This window comes from Sceloporus occidentalis, unplaced genomic scaffold, assembly GCF_023333645.1.
Source record: "Sceloporus occidentalis isolate IW3139 unplaced genomic scaffold, rSceOcc1.0.p SCAF_3, whole genome shotgun sequence".
Classification (NCBI taxonomy): Eukaryota; Metazoa; Chordata; class Lepidosauria; order Squamata; family Phrynosomatidae; genus Sceloporus; species Sceloporus occidentalis.
This window is the reverse complement of record NW_028316983.1, coordinates 104,752,569-104,777,024: the sequence shown is the minus strand read 5'-3', so window position 1 is coordinate 104,777,024 and position 24,456 is coordinate 104,752,569. Positions and strand designations below refer to the sequence as shown.

Below are 24,456 nucleotides of genomic sequence, written 5' to 3'. Positions count from 1 at the left end.
CACCCTTGCTTTACGCAGGGATCCGTTCTGGACCCCCCCCCCCCCGTGTAAAGCAAATAGCGCGTATGCTCAAGCCCCACTGATAATAATGGGGCTCGTGCATGCGGCGCGGCGCAATGCGCGCACCATGTCTGCATGTTCCATTTTGTTTCCTTTGCACAGCTTTCAGCATAAGCTGAAAGCTGTGTAAAAGGCACCTGCGTATGACACGGGCACACTGTACTAATGCAAATCTCTCTCATTGTGAAACAAACCATAACTTTCTGTCCAGGCCTTCTCTTATTGTCAATTTATTGTAAAGAGAACACTCAACTGACACATCGTAAGCTTATCACATTTCTCATCTCAAGAGCCAGTAATATAATTGTGAGAGGCTGGAAAACAGGAAATGTACTAATATGCAACTGGCGGAAAAGTTTGGGACGCTTGGTTATTGGAACAGCTTTCTTATACTTTTCGAGTCTGTAGTGTACAAAAGAAACCACACACCTTTTTTGAAGACTGGTCAGTTTTTATTGAGTACATCAACACCAACTCACTTGCTATCGTACCTCTTACCTATCAAGCTATTCTTTGGAAAGATACTTTAACCCCAACTTCAACAATTAGTGAATCTGAGCGATGTCTTTAGGACTTTGTTATTGCTATTACCCCACAAAACACAGCTATTATGCAAGTTTACATATAGTTCTCCAAGGCTGTTTGTTACTTATGTATTAATTGTTTGTTTTGTATTGTTATAAAACAAATAAAAATACTTAATTATATAAAAAAGAAAGCATTAATTATGAGAGACAGGATGGCACAATTTGTGCCATATCTGTTCTCAACAATTAATCTGGGAACAACACTTCTAAAGGCTGATTTATAAATAAATAGCAGTGGATTATGGCAAAGGCCTTCTCCAAATCCAGTGAGAGTGTGCCTGTTGGAGTTCTCCTTTTCACTGCTGCTAGTATGTGGAAGAGAAGTCCCACTGCCATCTGGAGACAAAACTAATCACGCATCTATTAATAATATAACGAACATCTCTGTTGTTAAAATTCAAACTATGTGTGTGTGTGTGTGTGTGTATAATTTTAATATATTTACCTGTACAAATGCCACTCCAGCCATCAGAATCACTAATGAAAGCCACTGATATACACCTAATTTCTTACTGAGCATAGACACAGAAAATAATGCAGTGGTAAGAATTTTCAACTGATAAGTGACCTGAAAAAGAAAAGAAAAAAAGTCAAGATGACAAAAATTACACTTTCTTTGTTTGCAGAATTGTAACAAAGAGCACCACACTATCAAAATATAGTACCTGATAAGTAGCTGCGTCTAAATTTGACAAGGCAACATACAGCAGGTTATTCTGTAGTGTGTAAATTCCAGAAGGAATAGCAAGCTTAAGTGTCTCCATAGGCTTGTTGAGGATTTCATCATGTAACACTCTGTTCAGAGTTCGTAGATTGCACTCTGTGAAGAAAGAGAAGCTTAAACATTTTCTAAACTTTAAAACTTAAACCAGTGTTTTGTTTAAAATATTTGTTTAAAATATTTAATATTAAAGTTATATAATGAATGTCCATCCAAAATAAAGTGGTTTGCTATATGGAGAGAAGCTGGGGGTATCTATTACGTAATTGTGCAAAACTGAAATAATGCAGACAATAGGCAGGATCCAACAGGATCATGCTAGTGATGGACTTGTTTCCATCTGCAGAACCAAAGAAGTCCCCTTCCTAGAGTTCAACCCCTGTGTACCCTCAAAACTGGCTATAAAGGTGTGGGAACCCCTCTGGAACAGGGTTTCAGGTTGTACTGTAGACTGAGATAGAACAGGACAGGAAGAAAGTCCTGCCATTCTAGCATATATGTGCTAACACAATGCTAAATTTAGACCAATGGCTTGCTTTAATAATGGTACAGCAATAGCTAGTACAGTGGACCCTTGCTGCTGAAGAGGTAACATTTTAAGTAGCTTGTCTCTTTACCAGTGGGCCCTTCCTCAGTAAAATAAAGACAGAATCTAGTTATGTATTTCCCTCCCAGTCCCACATGTACATTCTTTGAACCCCAATGTTGTTGTTATGGTAGTAGTTTCAAAAATACAATATACAAAATGCAAATACAATATTGTACCTCTAGTAGAATATTGTACAGTGAACTCAGGTGGTGATTCAGCCAATATGAGGCCATAGAGAAACAAACAAACAAAAAGAGCATTATTATGCTTGAGTAAATCCTGATATTTGCAAAAGTATTTTAAAAAGTCTAAGTGGGCAACCGCCACTCCCAGCCTGTCCAATGAACATGTTCAATGTCCTGGAAAGCAGAATGGGAGTTGTAAAAGAAAAATCAGAATTAGGAGTGCAACATTTCACAGATGAATACTTGCACATCTGTAGTCAAGCAATATTGGAACATGGTCAAAATAGCAAAGGTTATTAAGGAAGAATGCCATACAAGCTTGAGAGGTTGCAACAGTTTGCAATGGTCTAAGGATACTGAAAAGGATAAGACTTTGACCTCACCTCTCTTCTTCCCCTCCAGTTAAATGAATGCAATCTACTTTTGCATTTTAAACTCAATTTACAGCACCTGAGGTAAACTAGGGATTAAAGGGGAAAGTGGAAAAAGGAGGAAGAAACTGGGACATTTTAAAAGCAGCTGAAAAAAATAAGACGATAGAAGATTAATTGCCAAATGAAGAGAGTTGGAGGACATGGGACTGCATGATGCATTGAATGCTCTTCTTGAAAGAAGTTAGCTGGCTGGAATCCTTAGCAGGAACATTAATTGTAGGAAACAAAATGCCTGGAAACTTTGGGTGCAGGTTTTGCTTCTACTGACAAAATTTTAACTGGCTCTTGATACATTTAAAAATAATAATAATAATAAAATGAATAAATAATCAAACACTTACTGCTATCTTTGTAAACCAAGAAAATACAGGCCATAATCTTCAGAAGCTCAGCAATAACAACTGCAGTTGAAGATAAGTAACGGGGCCCTTCTTCTTTCAATGTCCGAGAATAGCGCATAGTCAACACCAAACTAGTTGTCTGGAAGACCAATATCCCCAGCGAAAGGTACTTTAAGTTGGCAGACATAGTTTGATTATCACTCTCCTGAAGAAAAGCCAAATATGTAACATATACATTAAATGAACAAGAGGGATAACTTTGTCAAGTGACATCTTGCACTTTATTCAGAATAACTCATAACAGAGGGAAATCTCTGGACAATGAACAAAAGCATTTTATGTGAAGGCAAAATTTGATATGCAGATCAAATTATCTGCAGTGCTAAAATTTAAACTAAAGAAATAGAAAAATATTTGGCATTTGCTTGCTGTGGTTATTAACTTGGAAGCTGATGCTCATTCTTTTCTGTATAGATTTTGAATTCAAAATCAGTTACCCAATTAAGCATTAAAAAAGTATATTGATGCAGGAGGCATTTTAGCTAAAGGAATGTTTTTTCTTAATTCATTAATGTCCACATTTATACTTTATACATTTGTCTTTTCAGCAACTGCTATAGTGCTATTTCATTGATGTTTTTGTACAGTTTTTAATCTGTACTGTTTTTAATAGGTTCTAAACTGCTTTGAGCTCCATTACTGGGGAAAAATAATCAAACTGAAGAAAATACATATTTTGATGGCATAGCCATATCTATTATAGTAGGCATCATCTTGAAAGAAGTACTCTCTCTTGTGTGCAAGGAGAAAGATGTCTATTTTCTGGCATCTTGAAATAATGTAAGTACTGAAATAGCAGCTCCCCATGTTCTCAAGTGTATGAATGTGACCCCTAGGCACTCCCCTAACAAGCAGACAGTGGTTATATGAAGAACAATGACAGATACATTTTGTAAGTTAAGGTTTCTGGAAATTGTGAATTTCTGGCATGTGTCTTCCCTTAGAACAGGGGTAGCCAACTGCAGCAGGTTGAGGGGGCAATTTCCCACCCCTGGGGCCTTCTGGAAGCTATAAAGATAGCCAAAATACAAAACATAACAAACATCTAGAAGTGGATGGAAATACATTTCTGGTTTTAAAAGTGTGTGTGTGTTACACAGTGCAGAGAGGTCTCCACAAAGTGGCCTCTAGGAGAGGAATTCATCTCACACACACCCCTTTTTGGCCAGAAGTCCAGAAAATCTGGAGGGGTCAAGGGCTGCAGAAAGAGAGTTGGGGACCGCATATCACTCCATAGCTGCAGTTTTCCCACCCCTCCTTTGGAGGTCCATTTCACTGAAGACCAGTGTCTCTAAGGCATATCCAGAGAAAACTGCAAAGCTCAAGCACTTCTGTATAAATAGCCTCAGAATGAAATGGGATTTTTTTTTGGGGGGGGGGAGGGAATTGTCACCTGAAAACTGTAAAACAGGTTTACTTTGGACATAACTGGATGAAAATGCCTCAACATCCATAGCCCTTTGTCAACTGAGAGTATGCTGATGTCTACATGAATATCCCTCCATACCATCTGAACAGAGGACAACAACTACAACATCCTGACCAAATGTAGGCCTATGACTAACATCATCATTTTTCCCCCTTTCTCTTGAATGATTTTAACACCGTTGCCTGATGAAGAAGCCAGTGGAACTTCGAAACCTTGCAAAATGTACAATGGGCCTTTGGTATCTGCTGAGTTTTGGTTCTAGGGCCTTTTAGCATTAAATGCACTGAAAATACACAGAAATGCACTCCTCCTCCTTCCTTCCTCCCTCCCCTTTCTTCCTCCTCTTCTTTCTCCCTCCTCTTCTTTTCTCCCTCCTCCTCTTCTTCCTCCCTGCTTCTCTTCCTCCTACTTCTTTCCTTCCTCCTCCTCCCTCCTCTTCCTCCTTCCTTCCTCCCCTTCCTCCTCCTCCTCCCTCCTCTTCCTCTTTCCTTCCTCCCTCCTCCTCCTCTTCCTCCTCCTCCCCCCCGCACCTTCCTTCCCTGCCTGGAGAGAGCCGGCCAGGGCCAAGGAGACCTCGCTACAGCGAGGCTCCTTGGTTCTGGCAGCCCGCCCGCCAGCGCCAGCGATGGCCCCGGCCTCCCAGAGGCCCGCTGCTGCCGTCTGAGCCCTATTCCAGGGCTCCAGCGGCTGCAGCGGGCCTCCTGGAGGCCGAAGTCTCACGCAACCTTTTCTGTGGTCGCGCGAGACTTCGCCTCTGGGCGCCGCCATTTTTTCACCCAAAATGGCAGCGAAGTCTCACGCAACCTCACAGAAGGTCGCGCGAGACTTCACCGCCATTTTGGACAAAAAAATGGCGGCGTCCAGAGCAGCAAAAAGCCGTGACTGCTGCCGCCGGTGGCGGCGGCAGCAGCAGCAGCAGTCGGGGGCCGCTCCAATGGCCTTCGCGGGCCGCATCCGGCCCGTGGGCCGGAGGTTGCCGACCCCTGCTTTAGATCTATCCGCCCATAATATAAGGATGAGCAGGATTTCCTCATGCATTGGTAAGATCAACTGTCTTGCTACAGGAAATGCCTTCTTTTCACAGCTTCCAAGATGGCATTACCTTTGTAAAAATTGTGTGTGTGCACGCGCACCTTCAAGTCACCTGTTGACTTATGGTGACCCCATTAATTTCATAGGGTTCTCTTAGGCAAGGAATACTCAGAAGTGGTTCCACCAGTTCCTTCTCTGAAATACAGTCCACAGCACCAGGTATTCATTGGTGGTCTCCCATCCAAGTACTAACCAGGACTAACACTGCTTAGCCTGCAGGATCAGACAAGAACTGGTGCCTTTAGGACAAAATTTATGCTGAGAAAAATAAGACAATGTAAGAAGCATTTACGAAATTTTAGTGAGACATTCAAAATCTCAAAGGCCTGGAAGCATGCCTCTGATGTCTGAGGAGAGTTGGACAGAAAGGTTCTTCAACACTCCATTCGCTTTGTTTTACAGAGCAACTTCACTGTTTTGCCAGACCTATACTTGGCCTGAAGTGTTCTGACGGCTCCTGTTTTATGAAAGAAAAACTCCAATCTGCAAGGAAATAGGGGCAGGGAAACTCACAACCTTTTTTGGAAGACTGCCTGCAGATAACCCTCCTTCCGCACCCATCCACAAAGGCTCCATTCAACAACTCAGTGGGAGAAAAAAAAAGAAAGGAGTAAGCAAAGAGGAGGCACTTGCCGATATTTTTGTTTTTCAAGTCACCAGTCAAAAGTTGTTGGTTCAGTTTCCAACATGTCTCCTGCATGACTTGAAAGCTATAGGCAGGGCTGGGTTCAATGTACCCAGGCAGAGAAGATGATAGCAGCTCTCCCATTCCGTGTACAAAAGTTCACCAGACAGGGAGACTAATCTTTCTTCAACACCAGTAATGGGAAAGCGCATCTTCCACTACCATCTCAAGACAGCAGGCCAATTGGGGGTTCAGGCCAAATGTGATGACACAATCTCTGTCCTCCAACACCTTGCTGCCACCTTCTAACACTATCACTGCAGTAATTCCCAAACTCTGGTCTTCCAGGTGTTCTGGACTTCAGCTCCCAGAATCCCAGACCATTGGCCAAGATGGCTGAGGCTTCTGGGAGCTGAAGTCCAAAACACCTGGAAGGCCAGAGTTTGGCAATCAGTAGATGCTAGAGCCAGCCTTGCTCAGAGAGAAGATGGTGGGCAGTGGTTTAAGAAAGGCTGGGTGTTGGGGGCTGCCACTCCTGTATTGCTTCAAAGGAAAAGAAGAAAATGCTTAGAGGAAAAGGAGACAGGGAGCTGTTACCTTAATCCATTACACTTGTCTTGCAGAAGCTAAGTCTCATTGCTGCTATTTGATTCTTATCAGGCCTCAACCCTGCTCTTGCCAGAGCTCAACTCTTCAGGCAAACTGATGATATTTGAAATATAAAACAAAAATCAGGCCATAAAGGTGTAAAACTTCAGGGAGCCTTTCTGGGGAACTGACAATAAGTGCTATCTGGGGCACCTTTAGACTGCAGTTTCTGCTGGATGTAATTTTGTAAGTGCTAAGGTGACACCTTCTTCTTTTTCTGAGGCAAGGAAGGAAGCAACCTGGGGCATTTTTGAACTACACAATTATAGTGATGTGATACCACTGTAATTGCCATGGCAACATCCTTTGGAATCCTAGGATTTGCAATTTAGGAAGAGGTGTTTAGAATGGTTAGAGGTGTTTAGAGCCAGCATGGTATAGTGGTTTGAACGCTAGACAATCCCCCTCCAAAAATAACAATCCTCAAAGTGTTCCTTTGAGTCACAACACCTCCTGCCAAAAGTTATGGTTAATCTAGTGAAAAGAGTGGTCTGTTCCACTACATTCTATTTGGAGGTTTGCCCAAAGGTGAATTTTGGCAGAGACATGGATTTTATTTGTTCATTCATTGAATTTATAGCCCGCCTTTCTTTCAAAATGGGATTTCATGGATTAACTGATCCAAAATACGATCTGAACATCTCAAAAGAATTCACTGACAATGTAAGAAATAAATTTGCACTATTGAGTATAATCAGTGGAGAACCTGAAGAACTGTGTACAGAAGCCAAGGGCAAAAACAAGGAGGAATCCAGGAAGACACTGACAGTGGTCAAAAAGAAAAAGAGGAAACAATGGATGACAGAAGAAACATTTTATGCAGTATAAGAAAGAAGAAAGGCGAAAGCAAAGGGAGATAGGAGCAAAACCAGAAACATGAATGCAACTTTTGGTGTTCAGGGTTAAGGAGAATTACTATAATGAGCAATGCAGAGAAATAGAAGACAATAACAAAAAGGGAAGAATTAGAGACCTATTAAAAAAAAAATCCAGGAAATCAAAGGGAAATTCAAACCAAGGGCCAGAAGGCCATATGAAGAAAGCAAGAAAATAATACAGGAACAAGAACAAACAATAATACTAGGAAAGATTGAGGGGAAAAGAAGGAGTGGAAGACTGCAAGCAAGGTGGATGGGAGTCACAGGCATGGGTTTGTAGGGCCTGAGCAGACCAGTGGAGGACAGGGAGTCTTGGAGGTGTCTCATCCACAGGGTCACCATGAGTCGGGCCTGTCAGGGATTTGAAGGGTTAAAACACAGCACGCAGGGAAATGCTTGATGTGTGTGTGTTTGGCCATGACCATTCAGCAGAAGGACAAGGCTGATCATCCACAGCTGATGCTCATTGGCTCAAGGACACTTCAATGCCCAAGTGCACGTAGCCATGGATGATGAAACCATGTGTCTAGATTGCACAGGAGACACATGACATGGTTACACACCTGAACTCACTGGGTTTGGGAGACCACATGGTCTGGAGACTATATAAGCCCAGGGGTTGCAAGGGTGTGGTGTGGGTTAGTAGAAGGAGTTGGATTGGTATGGTTTGGAGTTTTAGAGATCTGGCTTTGTATTATAGCACTGTGAATAAAGAGCACTTTGGGGATTTTGTTTCTCTGGTGGTTTATCAGAAGAAGCTACAGCATCGGTTTGCTGTGCGTCCCCAGAGGTTCCTGCATTGCTGCAGTTCCTGGAAGACATCCAGTTGCTGTCACCCCAATTGGACTTTGGAGCCACGCTTCGGCTTCTGGAAATTGCCAGCTCTGCTACAAGGGTCTGATTTAACCCCAGGACTCGTTGGAGTTGCTGACAGTGGTTGTTGGATCCCAGCAGTTGTGCTGACAGGGCCAACTTGAGGGCAGTTAACAACAACAACAACAACAACAACAACAACAACCATCAGTTTTTCACATCCTTGATGTTCTTTTAGTTTTCCTTTCATACTACTTGGGAACAAGCCAATAAAAAGTTTTTGTTGTTGTTCTTAACTGCCCTGAAATGATCTTGACCCATGGCAACCCCATGGATGAGACATCTCCAAGACCCCCTATCCTCCACTGTTCTGCTTAATTCCTGCAAGCCCATACTGGTGACCTCTTTAATAAAGCCCATCCATCTAGCATGCAGCCTTCCTCTCTTTCTGTTTCCCTCCACCTTTCCTAGTTGTATTTTCCAACAAGTCCTCCCTTCTCATTATGGGTCCAAAGTACGACAGCCTCAGTTTTGTTATCTTGGCTTTCAGGGAGATTTCCAGCTTGATCTGTTCCAAGACCCATTCATTTGTCCTTTTGGCTGTCCATGGGATCCGCAGCACTCTTCTCCAGCACCACATCTCAAATGCTTTTATTTTCTTCCTAGCTTGTCTCTTAACTGTCCAGCTCTCACATCCATACATGGTGATAGGGAATACAATGGCTTATATGGTTCTAACCTTTGTGCTCAGTTGTATATCTTTGCACTTTAGAACCTTTTCTAGCTCCTTCATAGCTGCTTTCCCCATTCTTAATCTTCTGATTTCCTGGCTGCCTTCCCCATTCCTATCAATGTTTGATCCCAGGTATGAGAACTTATTTTGTGAGAGAATAGTCTTAGTAAGGTATATTATTAGCTCATCAGCTGCTGGCTAGTACTTAATAGAACATATTGCCCAAGGCAGTATTTTTCCTGAATGACAAGTTTTACAGGTTCTGTACCAAACTACACAGTATGACCTTTTTTTTGTCAGTTTAAAACAACACTAATGCCTCCCCACAACTCCATACCAAAGATATGTAAATATTAATGACAAAGAATGTGCAAAAATGCTCCCATATAAGTTATTTTGTATACAAATCAAAACCACATGAATGCTAGTGCAACCCACCCCACCCCTCCGCATTATTTGTTTTACCATCACATTGTTACAGAAGTTCAATCCTCAGAACATAAATTAATCTGATAAAGTATACACAAAATTAATTAAAAATGCATTGACAAATTTACACCTCATTCACATACCAACACGGTTTGATCGCAACTGCCCCAAAATGAAAAATTCTAACAGTAAATTGAAAACCAGTAATGCTCACTCCTAACAAGTAAAAAAACAAAGCAATGGATTCTGGAAAACCTGCTTGTAAGATTCTACCTCACTCATATGCTGAATCTGGCTACATTTTCCTGCTTAGAATATACAGTTGCATCTCATTATGCAGGCTAAAGAAAAATGCAAGGTTAGCTTGAGCAACATTTGAAAACGTTCAGAAATATTTAAAAGAAGAAGGCAGCAATGTTTTGCATCATACTACTATTATTTCATTCAAATGATCTCATTTATCACCATCATCCAATTTGGAAAGATGTAAGACTTCAAAAAGTTGGATTTTATTTTCATAAATACATATACCTCTATAGTTATCATGATAAAAACAGAAAATTCCACTTCATATCATAACAGAGGCCAGTCTTGTGTCATGATTTGAGTGCTGGACTGCAGCTCTGGAGACTAGGGTTCGCTTCCCTGTCCGAGCATAAAAATCCATTGGATGACCTTGGGCAAGTCGCACTATCTCAGCCTCAGGGGATGGCAATGACAAACCTCCTCTGAAGAAACTTGCCAAGAAAACCCTATGATAGATTTGCCTTAGGGTTACCATAAGTAAAAATGACTTGGAGGCACACAACAATAACCACAACAATGTAACAGAGAACTCTTTCAAATCTTTAAATGGAAGATTCCCTGAAGATGCTACAGAATCAGGCATTGTCTAACAGTCACACACTAAGCCATTTGCTAGTGAACGGCAACTAGCACCATCCACAGCCTTATGCAATTCATTCTGTTTCACTCAGTAGATAAGAGTGTCATATAGCTGCCATGTCATATGCTGCCTGTCAATAGTATCATCCCTCACCAATCGCCAAATTTATGTGAAACCATGGAAATTTAAAATATATAAAAGTTATAGTTTGTTTGTTTCTAAGAAGAAGAATGTAATCTTTAAATGGAACATTGTAAAATGAACCATCAAGAATCTTATACGATTACTATTTTATTTGGTTAAAATTATGAATATTTTTTTAAAGTTATGGTTTGTTTCAGTCCAGCTCCTTATGCCAGTCTCATTATCTAGACCTCTCTCTTGCCACAAAGCAAACCATGTGTGAAAAAACAGGTTTTCAATAACAGCTTATAATATGATTATACAGCCATACTATTCAAAGCAGGAATCCTAATCCTAGCAGGGAGAGGGAGGGGGAAAACAAATTCTCTTGATATATCAACCAACTTTTGCAGGTTTAGAGTAACATTCCAAAATCCTGACTCCCTGTTACAAATTCAGCCAATATTACTCTCTTAATAAAAACAGATGTTTTGAAAAATAGTTTTAAGATGCATAAAGATATACCAACTTCAAGTATTATCTTCTCTTTGTCTGCTGCCATGTTGCCAAAACTTGAAATGTCAAACAGTGTAACATCATCCAATCATCCTTATTGCCAAAGGGTCATGCATCAAGTATCAAATAATCCATTTTTCCCATGTAGTATCAGATAAAAGTTAAATCTCTGAATTCCTTGCAGCATCAGCTTGCCTTATCCCAAATTTCCATGCTACTGTCCTTCTTCAGCAAACACCACACTTCATAGTCTTGGGTGTAGTTAATTTTGTTCAAGAGAAAATAGTCCCACATTAAGAGATGATTGAAGAACTTTGTCTCATGCATATGAGAACTAACCTGCATGCTGCACAATATTTAGTACTATGCTGCACCTAGCACTGTATTTAAAGCAAATGACGTACCAATGATTGTGCAACAATAAATTACGTCTCAAATCAAACTGTAACTGAAACAGGTTTTTCAGCCTCTTCCCTTTAGCTAAGAAGTATCAGGTGAAAGATCTTCAACACAAATAAGATCTGGTTGTACAAAGCACTTTATGTATGCTAAATCGGAATCACAGCTTATCATACCTGGAGCCTGAGAAAGCATGCTGGCAGGGCCCACCACTAAGACCTACACTAGGTGACTCTTTGCCCCTCTAAGCTGTAGAAAGAACACTGCGTATCTATATAATTCTAAAACAAGTATTTGTCACTGTGTGCCTTCATGTCGATTCCAACCTAAGGCAACTCTATCATGAAGTTTTTTTGGCAAGATTTATTTGGAGAGCTTTTGACACTGCCTTCCCTTGAGGCTGAGAGAGTGTGACTTGCTTGAAGTCACCCAGTGAAGTTTCCATGGCCAAGTGGGAATTCAAACCTTGGTCTCCTGGAATCCTAGTCCAACCTTCAAACTACTACACCATCTGTCTTAAGTATTTAGGATTCTTTTAAATTTAATAATAATGAATAGAAAAATCAAAGTTATTTGCAACAGCCATCACATAGAAACCAATTAGTCTTGCATAAAAGCAGCAAATTTTAGGTCTTCTCCTGCAGACCTTATGAAATTTAATAAACCATGCAACTTCCAAAAAATTTCCTACTTACTACCTATTTTTTCAAATGGTACACTACATTGTGCTTCCAACACAGATTCATAACATGAAAGAATTGGATAGCGTTGTGGAAGAAACAACAATTTCTTTCAGGGATACGATAATTATATTACAGATGCTAGAAGCATGTCAAAAATAAAGTTACAAATGGTTTTGAGCAAGTGGAAAGTAAAAGCAATGTGATCATGTTTCAGCAGAGCAGAGAAAAAGCTCTCTATTTGTTGAAACAATTGTGCAATAGAACAAATCAGCAGAAAAAAAGATGTGGAAAATTATTCTTTAAAGATGCAATCATATACATACTTACATGGGCTAAATCCTACTGAACTCAACAGAACATATTTCTCAGCAGACTTGTCCAGTGAGAGAACTTAACTCCTACACTAGAACCATGCTGTAAATGTTTTCAAGGGATGGTAGGCTAAAGATTAAAATGTGAGTCCCAGTAATTTGAACTGTAGGAAATGTGCAATGCCCACCTTTTCTTAATATGCTTAATCAATGTCAGTTTCATTTTGGAGCAGGAGAAGCATAGACCTTCTAGTGAGCATCTTCCCCAGTGGAAACTTCCTCTAGTTCACTGACAGATTCCTATGACTCATTGGATAGTGGGGCTACCATTTATATTTCCCTAGGCAACTCAAATCCTGTCATTATGCAATTGTATTATGTAATTTTAGTTTTGTTATTTTTTGGAACCCGCCTCAATCCAAATGGGAGAGGCGGGCTAATAATAATAATAATAATAATAATAATAATGCTTAAGAATACGAACACAGAGTTCATACACTGCATTGCACTCCACTGCTCTGCACTACCCAATGGCCATTGGGTTACCACCCTTCAGTCTAATTTTAATCTTCTCTGTACAAACTTCACTGTATTCTTGTGTCAGATCTAATGTCCACTGGTTTGCCAGAGAATTGCAACTTTCCAGTCATTCATTCAACCTTTATCAGGCATACAACAACATACATTTACAATAAAACTTCTGGATCGTTATTATAAAATGTAAGCCATAATCTTGTTGCATCCACCAGAAAATTGGCCATTAGCCTGGAAATATGTGAGTTCCAATCTTCCAATAAGTATTCCACTGATAACCCATCCAGAGATAATTTTCCTTATTAATGTTATCCAATATTTAGAAACAGGCCACAAAAGGAATTTTTTCTAAGGGCAGAGCACCGTAGAGCATCTGATCCTTTGAAAATGTTTCTATGTGCCTCCAAGTCACCTGTCAATCTATGGCAACCCCATGAATTTCACAGCATATTCTTAGCCAAGGAATACTCAGAGTTTACCAATTCCTTCCTCTAAAATGTAGTTGACGGCACCTAATATTTGTTGGCAGTCTCCCACCTATGTACTAACCACAGCTGACCTTGCTTTGTTTCCAAGCTCAGACAGGATTTGGAGCCTTGCGGGGATTTAGACCCTCTTTGAAAATAGAACTTTTCATTTTTTTTCTTTTTAAAAGCTGCTAGTTTTCCATCAACCAAATTAAGCTTCAGATGCCTTCTGAAAGCAATCTGATAATAGACGGGCTGGGTTGTATCCCAGTCTTCCAAATCTACCAAGGCTTTGATCATCATAAGACTACATCAGAAGATATGATCCTACCCACCCATGGAGTTTAACTGAAGGAGTGCTTGTGTGCTCTGCCCTTACCTGAGATAACACTTGGTGGGCACATAAGACTCTTTTAGTGCCAACATCCAGACTGTGGGATATCCATGCTTCTTTTTAAAAAAAATATTTCTACATATGCTAATTTTATTTTAAAAATATATCAGAGTAGGCACCTTTGATAGCTGCATTTTAGCCACACTTATTTTCATCCTTGGAACTCTCCAAGGGCCACACAGACTGTCAAAAGTTTTTTTAGAAAACACAACAGGATGTGGAAGGAAACCCACTTCTGGTTTTGAAAGACTGCTTTTTTCCCCATGTTAAAGAGATATGAAGTTGGGTCTACAATCTATTTAAAAGCTGAATCATTGTTCCTGGCTTCCCTTAATTTTTGTCAGAAAAAAGGTCTGGAGAGTGTGGGGCTACAAGAACAGCTACATACACTTTGCCCACCATGGCTCAGATAACTATGTCATCTTATGGACTGGAATCATGTTGGTGTCATACAAATGTGGAAGTTTCCTTACACATGTGGTTCTTTTTTTGGAACCACTGTGCAATAGATGTGCTCAGTTCATGGCTGCACATGCAGAATTCCACAACTATAACAATTTAACATGGGCACATACAGTGCACTCGTCCCAACCGCGAACTTGCCATCGATGGATGAGCACCAGCAGATCGCAAGCCCCACTGAGCTCAATGAATGTGCATGCATGCAGTCCCAGCAGAGAGGCTGCACACATCACCACACTGAAACTAAGTGTAGATTGACACTACAAGCAAGTGTGATGTAGGATCTGAACCATTATCTGATTATTTTGCTTTTTCTAGATCTTCATTCTGGCCTTTCATCTCTTACCTCTTTTTTGGTTGTGTTTTTTTTAAGTCGCAGGACTCTTCATTTTAGTTTTTTAACAACTATTGTTAGGAATTTTGAGTCATTTCAGCCAGTAGAAAAACAAGACAGAGAGGAATAAATAGTTTCACCTCACTTTACTACTCAGCATCCCTTTACATTTCCTGTGTTACCTAACTTCAAGAAATATTCCAACTTCTAGAAAGTACTACTTGTCTATTTGGAATCACACTTTGCTTGACATTGTAGGAAAAAAGGCGATCTAATCTTAAAATCACTTTTTTCTTTAATCCCAAGCAACACACAGTCCTAACCAGAGAAGTACTTCTAGGTATAGCACCCCTAACTGGTACTTTTATTTAAAAAGCACCTTGTAAGTCATTTATATAAAATCTTTTTCATGGTTCCATATGGGGAAGAGTATCCCACAGAAGTACAGCCCCAAATAACCCCACTCTTAGTTGTTTGTATAAAAAAATCTGGCAAGGGCAAGTGAATGTTTCAAGAACTCATGACAGTAGCAGTAATACGTAGTACTAGCTGAAGACAACTGTTGGTTCTGCCTTTCATAGTATATCTCCATCTCAGAACTACTGTAGATGTGGCAATTTCAGACTACAGCTGACCAGCCACCAGGACAGGCAAGCGCATCAACCCACTACCATCCCTTTATCTTCAATCTCCTCCACCCAGAGTGTCCCTAGCATTGGTGTCATCCAGTGCGGGTGTTTGGAAAGAAATTGTGGTGTGGGGGGTAGCACCCCCTCACTCACCTGTCCTGCCCCAGCCAGTTATCACCTGCCCAGATGCCCACCCAGGGCTTCTAGAAGCAAGCCAGTCAGCTGGGCAAGTGAGGTAGCAAGAGAGCCACAGCACTGGAGAATATGGGAGGAAGGCCTCCTTGGAAGTGTCACCCAATGCAATCTGCACCCCCATAGTGACGCCACAACCTCCACCATACCCATAGGCATTTACCAATCCACCCCTCACTAGTGTGCTGCTTTAGAGTTTTCTGCATTCAGGCTCAGCTAGTGATTTCAGTAACAGGATTTCTAGTCATACCTGCTCAGAATGTCCATTTAGTTGACTACTGGCACTCTAAAGGAGTGCTAACCATTGAGACTGATCTAGAAGCACAAATTCAGCGCAAAGTGGGATGATGATGATAGATGCCCCATACTCAGTTGTAAACAGTACAGGTCCAGTATAAGGTACCTGAATGTCTTAAGGAGGCTTTGGTTGGTCCCAGCCTCTTCCATCAAGTGGGGAAGCCAAGGATGAGACAAACCATTAGCAGTTTCCTCAGGATGCCTGGAATGCATGATGCAGACACTACCCAAGGATTCTGTCATCCCTGGCCTTCTTATCACACAGGGGAACCCACCACCATTGGGAGTAGTTTATTCAAGGCTCCACAAATGCCTTTAGAAGGCTATTTCCAAAGCTTCCCTTATTCCTTGATTTCCCTCCCAATTCATTCTGCAGATGAGCAAAGAAATTCAGCTCCTTCTTTGCTACTGCTCAGCTGTGTCCATCCACTCCCCAAAACTTGAGGGAAGCAACATTGGGTGAAAGAGTCCCTTTCTCTCAGCTCTTCAACTTTCCCACCGTACGCTTCACTTCACCCACTATTAGCATCTTCTGCCTTATCAGCCAAAATAGGTAGGAGGTACCACTCTTTCAGATATAGCATTTGACACTTCCAATTCTAACCTGTCCCACTGTCCCTTGGTAGAATTCATGAGGCTCTGTCTGAAACTGCGCTGCCTTAACCCAGTGAGTCATTTCTCCTTTCACTACTGACATTCTCTGTTCCTCCTGTTATTTTTAACAGTAATTGTCTTCATTAAGTTCACATACAACAAGTTCTGTTTCTTAATCCTTCAACAGTTCTCCTTCTATAGTAGTTCCACAAAAAAAGAAGGTATTTTAGTAGAGCTTTATCTTTCCAGACATCTATACCAGGACTGAAACATCCCATTGATGGGCACTTTGCGCATTAACCACCAAAAATGGTGACACTGTCCAAACGCTCCTAAATTCAGGCATAAAGTCCATCATGTGGTTTTCGTTTTAGGCACATCACTGTCAATCTTTAAGGTAGTTTACAGCATAATCTTTTTCACGGGATAGTGAAAATTATAAAATGCTAATTAATTGTAATTGTTAAATGCTAGTACATTGTAATTGAGTCCTTTGAAATATGGTGAGAAGAGACATTCTGACAAATAAATATACAGGTTTTTTTAGATTTCAATACTTCTAGAAATTCTACAAAGTGACTGTGGGAAAATCTTTTTAAAAGGCAGTAAAAAAAAGGTGTGTTCTAAAGCTTGTAATTCAAGAGCTATACAGTTGAAATACTCTCTAAAGATTTAGTGTCTCCTCCATTCTACTTTTCCCTTCACCATTCTCCAAGACATGACAAATATCTAACACACTATGCGTTAGATGACGGCCATTAAGGGATCAAATCAGCACAAAAAGTCAGAAACCAGGTACACAGGAATTTCTGGGCCTCACTGGGTTTAACTTTGCTCTTTACTCAAATTATTAACAGTTACTGTGTACATAAAGTGATGCAACAGTTTTATATTGACTTAGGGATTCCTGTGCCAAGTGCTTAGTGCCAGCATCGACAGTAATGAATGTGTGATCAGATTTCTCTCTCTTTACTAATAAATGGTATATACACTGGTTTTATTGTGTAGTCGTCATTCACAGTTCTCCCGCTGTTCAGCATAAGCAATGGGCCCCAGGTAATAAATTACACAAAGTAACCTAAAACGTTCCCCACAATTTAGCACAAACCAGGCATTAATTCAAGGCTCACCTTTAAGACATACACACTGACAAATTCCCACATAATTTTAAATTACGACAAAAGGCTTTCCACATGTATAATACAATTCAGCTCACACTCAAGTGCAATTTGGGGGAGTTTCTGCTGTTTGTGTGTTTTCCTGTGTTCATCTCTGTGTCTGGAATTATCACCTTCTTTCTCTGCCAATCTCTAGCCTCTTACTGACCATTTAAAAATAAATAAATCAGCACTAGTGTTTTCTTTTTACCTCCATTGCTGTGAGAAGTTCTTCTCATGTGCATCAGAGAACTGGAACTGACAATCATTGATATAATAAAATCATGTAGTCCTTCATTATTTCCCCATTCTGATCTATCATTTCCCTTTGCCAGACTGGAATCCTGGCCATTTTACTCCCCACTTTAACTATCTGAAGCACCCATGGTACAGTTGTAAGAAGTGTGCTTTTAAATCACTACTTAGGTTCAGCACACCAAGAGGTCATAATCCTTTTATTATCACATCACATCACACAACACTGGATAAGGAAGTTTGCTATGATTTCAAGGGTTGCAATTACAAATCCCCAATACATACATGGGGACCAAAAAGTCATAATCCATTTGTAGGAAATGGTAAAAAGATGGAAAGATTTCATGTTCCATTGATCCAAACTGCCCTTTACTTTTCAGTCATTAACCTAGTAACCTTAAACAAAAACACTGGCATATTTGTTTATCCTGATATGTTTACTTCACCTGCAACCCTTCTGTTTCCAAAGGCTACTACCACCATATTCAGGGCCCTCCATCAATTCTGAACGACTCCTTAGACAACTGCAATATGCTGATTTCCACTAAACCTACTATTTCATTTCTAAAATGAGAAGTGTGAGGCGTAAGCCCGTCTCCAAACTTTTTTCTGTGAACATGAAAACCCCAAATCCTTAGGGAATATGGTCCTCTGCACACATTGAGACAACACATCATTTTATTATCACATCACACTATAAAACATTGGGCAAAGAAGTTTGCTACGATTTCAAGGGTTGCAATTGCCTCCACTATGACAAGCCCTACTACAAATTCCCAATACACCAACGGTTTAAATATAGCGACTGGATGAAGGGTAAAGACAACAAGGAGCCTTACCCTATCTTGAAAGGAAACTTTTATGGCACACTACACATTTCAATACACAATATTAATGATGGCACATAACATAATTAACACCAGAGTCCTCTCTGTTACACATATAACAAAAGGAATCTTCTCAGAAAGAGCTTTGAAACCAGGGAAACTGACTTCTGGTAGCAGATATATTGCTTTCACACATCAGCACTAACTGGCCACTTGTAAGATGTGAAACTAAGACCTGTTTCACCTTATGCAACCCTTTGAAGATTTGGGACAGGGGTCACGATTTCCATCTTTCTAGATCCTATTCCATTCCACCCCACTCCACTCCCCCAGCTGTGTAAATATGCTATGATAATGAACGGTAATGAATTTACGATAATGATTGCAATTTATTATCTTAAATGAGCATTTATTATAATTCAGTACTGCCTCTGAAGAAATGGGTTTATACACACGGAAGTTCATGCAAAAATAAAAACACGCGAGTCCCTTTTCCTCTGCTTTTCTTCCTTCTTTAAAAAAAACTTTTATTATCTCACAGGCTTTGTGGATAAACTATGGCCCACTTCACCTACAGTCTTCCCTGAAAATAATAAAATCTTTCAGCTTTTTAAGACGCCTGAAGAACGTGGGGCTGCTTTTGGTGCAACCGACCCCACTTCTTGATTTAAACAAAATAAGATAAAGAAAATGGAAGGAGTAGTTCTCTGCATATGCTCAGAAGCCCTCTTTTCCCTTAGGATCAGTTTTCCTATTGAAGGGTCAGTGTCCAGCTCAAAAAACAGGACAAAATTCTGAGGACAGCTGACTAAAACGAAGGCACTCCTTTCCCTGGTTTCTGCACCCTTCAGCCCAAGACTCTTTTGAGTCACCAAGCAAAGGGTGACCTGAGGTCCTCCTTGGTCCTCCTTTTCCAGGACACATCTTCTATTTCAACCTTCTGTCCAGGAAGAATTCCAGAATGTCCTCCATTTTGAGCAGCACTAAGCAGCATGGATTTATATTTCAATGAGTTGTTTTTAGCTTTTGATAAGGTCACGTCCTCCATTTTGTGTTAAATATCCTCCACTTTTCTCAAATGTCCTCCATTTTGAGCAGGACTAAGAAGTATGAATTTGTAATTCTATGAGTGTTTTTAGCCTTTGACATGGTCACGTCCTCCATTTTGTGTTAAATGCCCTCCATTCTTCTCAGATCTCCTCCATTTTGAGCAGGACTAAGATGCATGAATGTATAATTCTGTGAGTGTTTTTAGCCTATGATATAGTCATGCCCTCTATGCTCCCCTCAAACGTCCTCCATTTTGCGGTGCCTTGTCCTCAGAGTGACCACCTGCCCTCACCTCCAAGGAGGACCAGGCACCACAAAATGGAGGACAGCCAGGTTTTTAATAAAATAAAATGTAGGGACACGACCAAATACAAACAACAACCACTAATAGCCAGATAGACCCCATACTTCTTCATTCCCTTAAAAAAGAGAGGACCCTTTGGAGTTGGACAGAAGGCCATGAAATGGAGGAGGAGAAATGGCCAAGGAGGAGGACGTCCTCCTTTTAGAGTTAGGAGGACACCTGGCTCCCCCTGGGAACCCCTTCATAGTCTTCTCGGTTGTCCAAAACACTGTAGAAACAGTCCAGTTTGAGACTCCAGGCTCAAGGCTAGTGCATCATGGGAACTGTAGTTCCGTGAGCCATTCACCCTTATGTGCCAGTGCCACGAAAAAACTACAACCCCCGAGGCTTCCGTAGCTCTGAGCCAGGGCAGTTAAAGAGGTCTCAAAAGAGATGAAGAAGAGCAGCTACCTTCCCTGCATCCCTCCCTCCTTGCAGGTGCTTCAGTCTCCCCCCCCCTCAGCCCTCCGGGTCTCTTTTCCCTTCCCTTGCTCACCTGCGGCGCGGGGAGCCCAAGCGCTCTTCCCTTCCGGTCCCGCCCCGAAAAGGCTCCGGCTGCAATCGAGGCTCCGCCCACTCCGTTCCCACCTCCCCCAGGGCCCTCGGGGGGCGTGGCCTGAGGGGAGCGGCCAATGGGGAGCCAGAGCGGCGCGTGGCAGAGGCAAAGAGAAGAAATGGAGGGAGTCTGAGGGAAGCAGAGGGAGACGGTTGGTGACGTCACCAGGGTTGCTGTCAGTCACCCAGTGAGGAAACTCATAGTGTCACCCCCCTTCATTGACTCCCTTCCATTTCACCTCACAGAATCCTCTTTTTACATTGATTTTATTTATATCATACACAAAACAATAAAAACAAACAAACAACAATAAATAATATTTATTATTTGTTTACTTAATAGGGTAAATAATAATAATTTACTTAATATGGTAAATTATTATTATATTATAATCTAATCATATAATATTAAATTAAAATAATTATTATATAGAATAATTATATAATAATAATAATAATAATAATATGATTTATTTATATTTCCCGCCTCTCCTTATAGATCGAGGCGGGAATAAAAATATAGGTAAAAGTACAAAAACACAATTAAAAGTTACAATTAAACCCTATCCCTCCCACCATTAGAAATAATAAAAAATCCAACAGTTAAAATAGTTACATCGATAACATAATAATAAAATTGATCCAATTGTTGAGGGGAAAGTATTATAAAATAAATAAATAAATAATATTATAAAATAAATTCTATTATGTGTGATATCCGCAGCTAGACTTTTGATGAAAAGAAAAATGGAAAGATCAAGATCACGAATTACCTAAAACAGAGGATCGGTTTATGAAACTATTGGAGATGAAAGAAATGGACAGATTATCAGCTTTAATAAATCAAGAAGGACTTAGAGAAAGTTGTCAAGGAATGGTCTTCCAGTAACACACTGCTGTAATAAAACTTGGAAATGAAATAGCAAGAGGAACTATAGAGGAAGTAATGAAACTAGTTTGAAAAGATGGAAAATATAAACAGCTATATTTAATAGGATTATTTGCATAAAGAATCCTGAGTAATGCTTTTTGGCACTGATGTTATTCCTAAGTCGTAATTCCCATCTATACCGCTGATAGTTGTGACATAAAACCACTTGCAAAATTAAAATTATATACCTTCATATTACAATGTTGTATGCACAGCCATAATGTATGTAGCGAAGATGTGGTTAAAATGTGATTTTTTAAAAAAATAATAAAATGTAAAAAGAATAATTATTTTTTATTAAAAATTCAATTTCTTTTTTTAAAATAAAATTTTAAACTTTGAAATTTTAATTTTTTAAAAATTATTCTGGGGCTTTTCCTTTTTCCTTCCAGTGAGCTTGACCCCACTCCCACCATCTCTTAAGGATTTCAAAGGGAAGCAGGTGAATGCCACAGCCTTTTTCTGCCCAAAGATATGTGTTTGAGGAACAGTAGTGTCACCCCCCCTTTAGAGTGTCACCTAGTGCGGTCCACATCCCTCTAGTGATGCCACTGGTGGGGGGGCACTGCCACCTCCTCCTTCTTTACACCTTATTAGAGAGGCATCATCCCCAGGACTTATAGGTTTGCCAGTGTGTGACCAGGAAGATTAAGAATGTAGAGGTTGGCTATGAGAGAACTAGAAAAGATCCTAAAATGCAAACAATTACCACTGAGCACAAAAGTCAGATTCATACAAGCCATTGTACTCCCTATTACCATGTATGGATGTGAGAGCTGGACAGTTAAGAAAGCAGACAGGAAGAAAATCAATAAATTCATTTGAAATGTGCTGCTGGAGAGGAGTGCTGAGGATCCCATGGACAACCAAACGGGTCCTAGAGCAGATCAAGCCAAAGATCTCCCTAGAAGACAAAGAAGATGACAAAACTGAAGATTAAGAATGTGGAGGGTGGCTATGAAAGAACTAGAAGAGATTCTAAAATGCAAATATATACCACTTAGCACAAACATCAGAATCGTACAAGCCATTGTATTCCCCATTGCCATGTATGGATGTGAGCGCTGGACAGTGAAAACAACATACAAAAATAAAATCAACTCAGTTGAGATGTGGTGGAGAAGGGTGCTGAGGATCCCATAGAGAGCCAGAAAGACCACGGACAGCTAAGAAGACAAACAAATGGGTCCTTGAACAGAGCAAGCCTGAACTCTCTCTGGAAGCGAAGATGACTAAATTCAGGCTGTCGTACTTTGGCCACATCATGAGAAGCATGAATCATTGAAAAGACAATAATGCTGAGAAAGGTGGAGGGAAGTAGAAAGAGAAGAAGACCACACACCAGATGGTTAAGACTCAACCAGAAGGTCACAGGCCTGAGTCTACAGGACTTGAGCAGAGCAGTGGAGGACAGCAGGGCTTAGAGATGCCTCATCCACAGGGCTGCCATGTGTTGGAGCCAGCTTGAGGGCAGTTAACAACAAACAACAACAAAACCTTTTTGGAGAGGGGTACTTCATCGGATGCAGGCAGCTTGTTATGCTGGTGGTTGTGTGCCTTCCAAGACATTTCTTACTTATGGTGACCCTAAGGTGAACCTTTCATGGGGTTTTCTTGGCAGGCAGCTATATATTCATATATACACACAGAAGTATAGATAAATAATCCTCACCCTTTTACCTCTTGTATTTTATGGCCAGTAAGTTACCATCTGTGTACCAGTTCTATGCAATGGCCATTTGGTCCCAAAGTGATTGAGATTTCATACATACCTGTCCGACTACTAAGAATGCACATTTGTTGTTGTTAACCGCCCTCGAGTCGATCTTGACCCATGTTGACCCTATAAATGAGCCATCTCCAAGACTTCCTGTTATACTTGCCACCTAAACATTCTGCAGGGGAAATCTTTTTAGACTTTTTTATTCAAGTGTTTTATTGCAGGATGAGAAATTTAATCATCTCTAAGGGAACATAATAGTGCTTTTAAAAGAGAGAGAAGATGAACAGCCATTCCCTAACCAACGATCTGAAATTGTGAACAATTAACAAGAAAAGCCAGTTTGGTTGCAAAAGGAAGCCCTAGTTGGAGAGATCTCTTTACATGCTTTAAGGGCTTGTTTTACAAGAATACTTAGAGTGTGAGGAAATAACCCACACAACGGCTACTGAAAATGTTTTATTTTAAACTCCTGTGGCAAGTCATGTTCTGCAGATTCCAAGCATGTTCATCATAATAGGCACACAGTTTGTACATAGCAGGACGTACTCATTTGTTGTCTGTAGCAGAGTTGGAATAGTGATTTGGGAGTTGGGACTCCAGAGATAGGATGTAATTCTTCACATGGCCATGGAAATCCACTGGTTGACATTGGGCAAGTCACACTACTGTAGCTCAGCCTTAGAGGAAGGCAATACAAATTATCTGAAAAAACTTGCTAAGTAAGCCCCATGGCAGTGTCACCATAAGTCAGAAACAACTTGAAGGCAGAGGTGTTCACTGGAGGGTGCAGGGAGTGCAGACCACACCAGGTGAAACCCTTAAGGGGGGGTGACACCATTGCTCCTCCAACACCTACATTTTGACAGAAACAGACTGTGACATCCATCTGCTTTCCTTTAAAATGCTTTAAGAGATGGTGGTGGTGGTGGTGGTGGGAGCTCAGTGGGAGGAGAAAGGAGTGTCCCCAGATTTTTTTAAATTAAAAATTCAAATTTGTATTTAAAAAATTGAAAATTTAGAATTTTTTATTATTTTAAATTTTTCTTCAACAACATCACATTTTAACCAAATCTTCACTGTGTATATGTAAATACATTTAGGTTGTGTATATGATATTGTAATTTGAAGGTATTATTCTAATTATGCTAGTTGTTTATGTCAGAATTATTA

At 40.4% G+C, this 24,456-nt stretch overlaps 1 protein-coding gene across 2 annotated transcripts in view; it reads right to left on the bottom strand.

Annotated features, from left to right (window-relative positions):
* Window positions 1-20,646, bottom strand: part of LOC149316524 (UDP-N-acetylglucosamine transporter) — a 32,011-nt gene extending 11,365 nt beyond the window's left edge. For both annotated transcript variants that reach the window (XM_089515744.1, XM_089515745.1), the window contains exons 1-4: window positions 20,574-20,646; window positions 2,918-3,122; window positions 1,313-1,467; window positions 1,093-1,215 (exon numbers count right to left, since the gene is read on the bottom strand). In XM_089515744.1, the coding sequence (XP_089371870.1) occupies window positions 1,093-1,215; window positions 1,313-1,467; window positions 2,918-3,104 (465 nt within the window). In that variant the 5' untranslated portion in view covers window positions 3,105-3,122; window positions 20,574-20,646. The remainder of the gene's footprint in view (window positions 1-1,092; window positions 1,216-1,312; window positions 1,468-2,917; window positions 3,123-20,573) is intronic.
* Window positions 20,647-24,456: the final 3,810 nt, after the last annotated feature.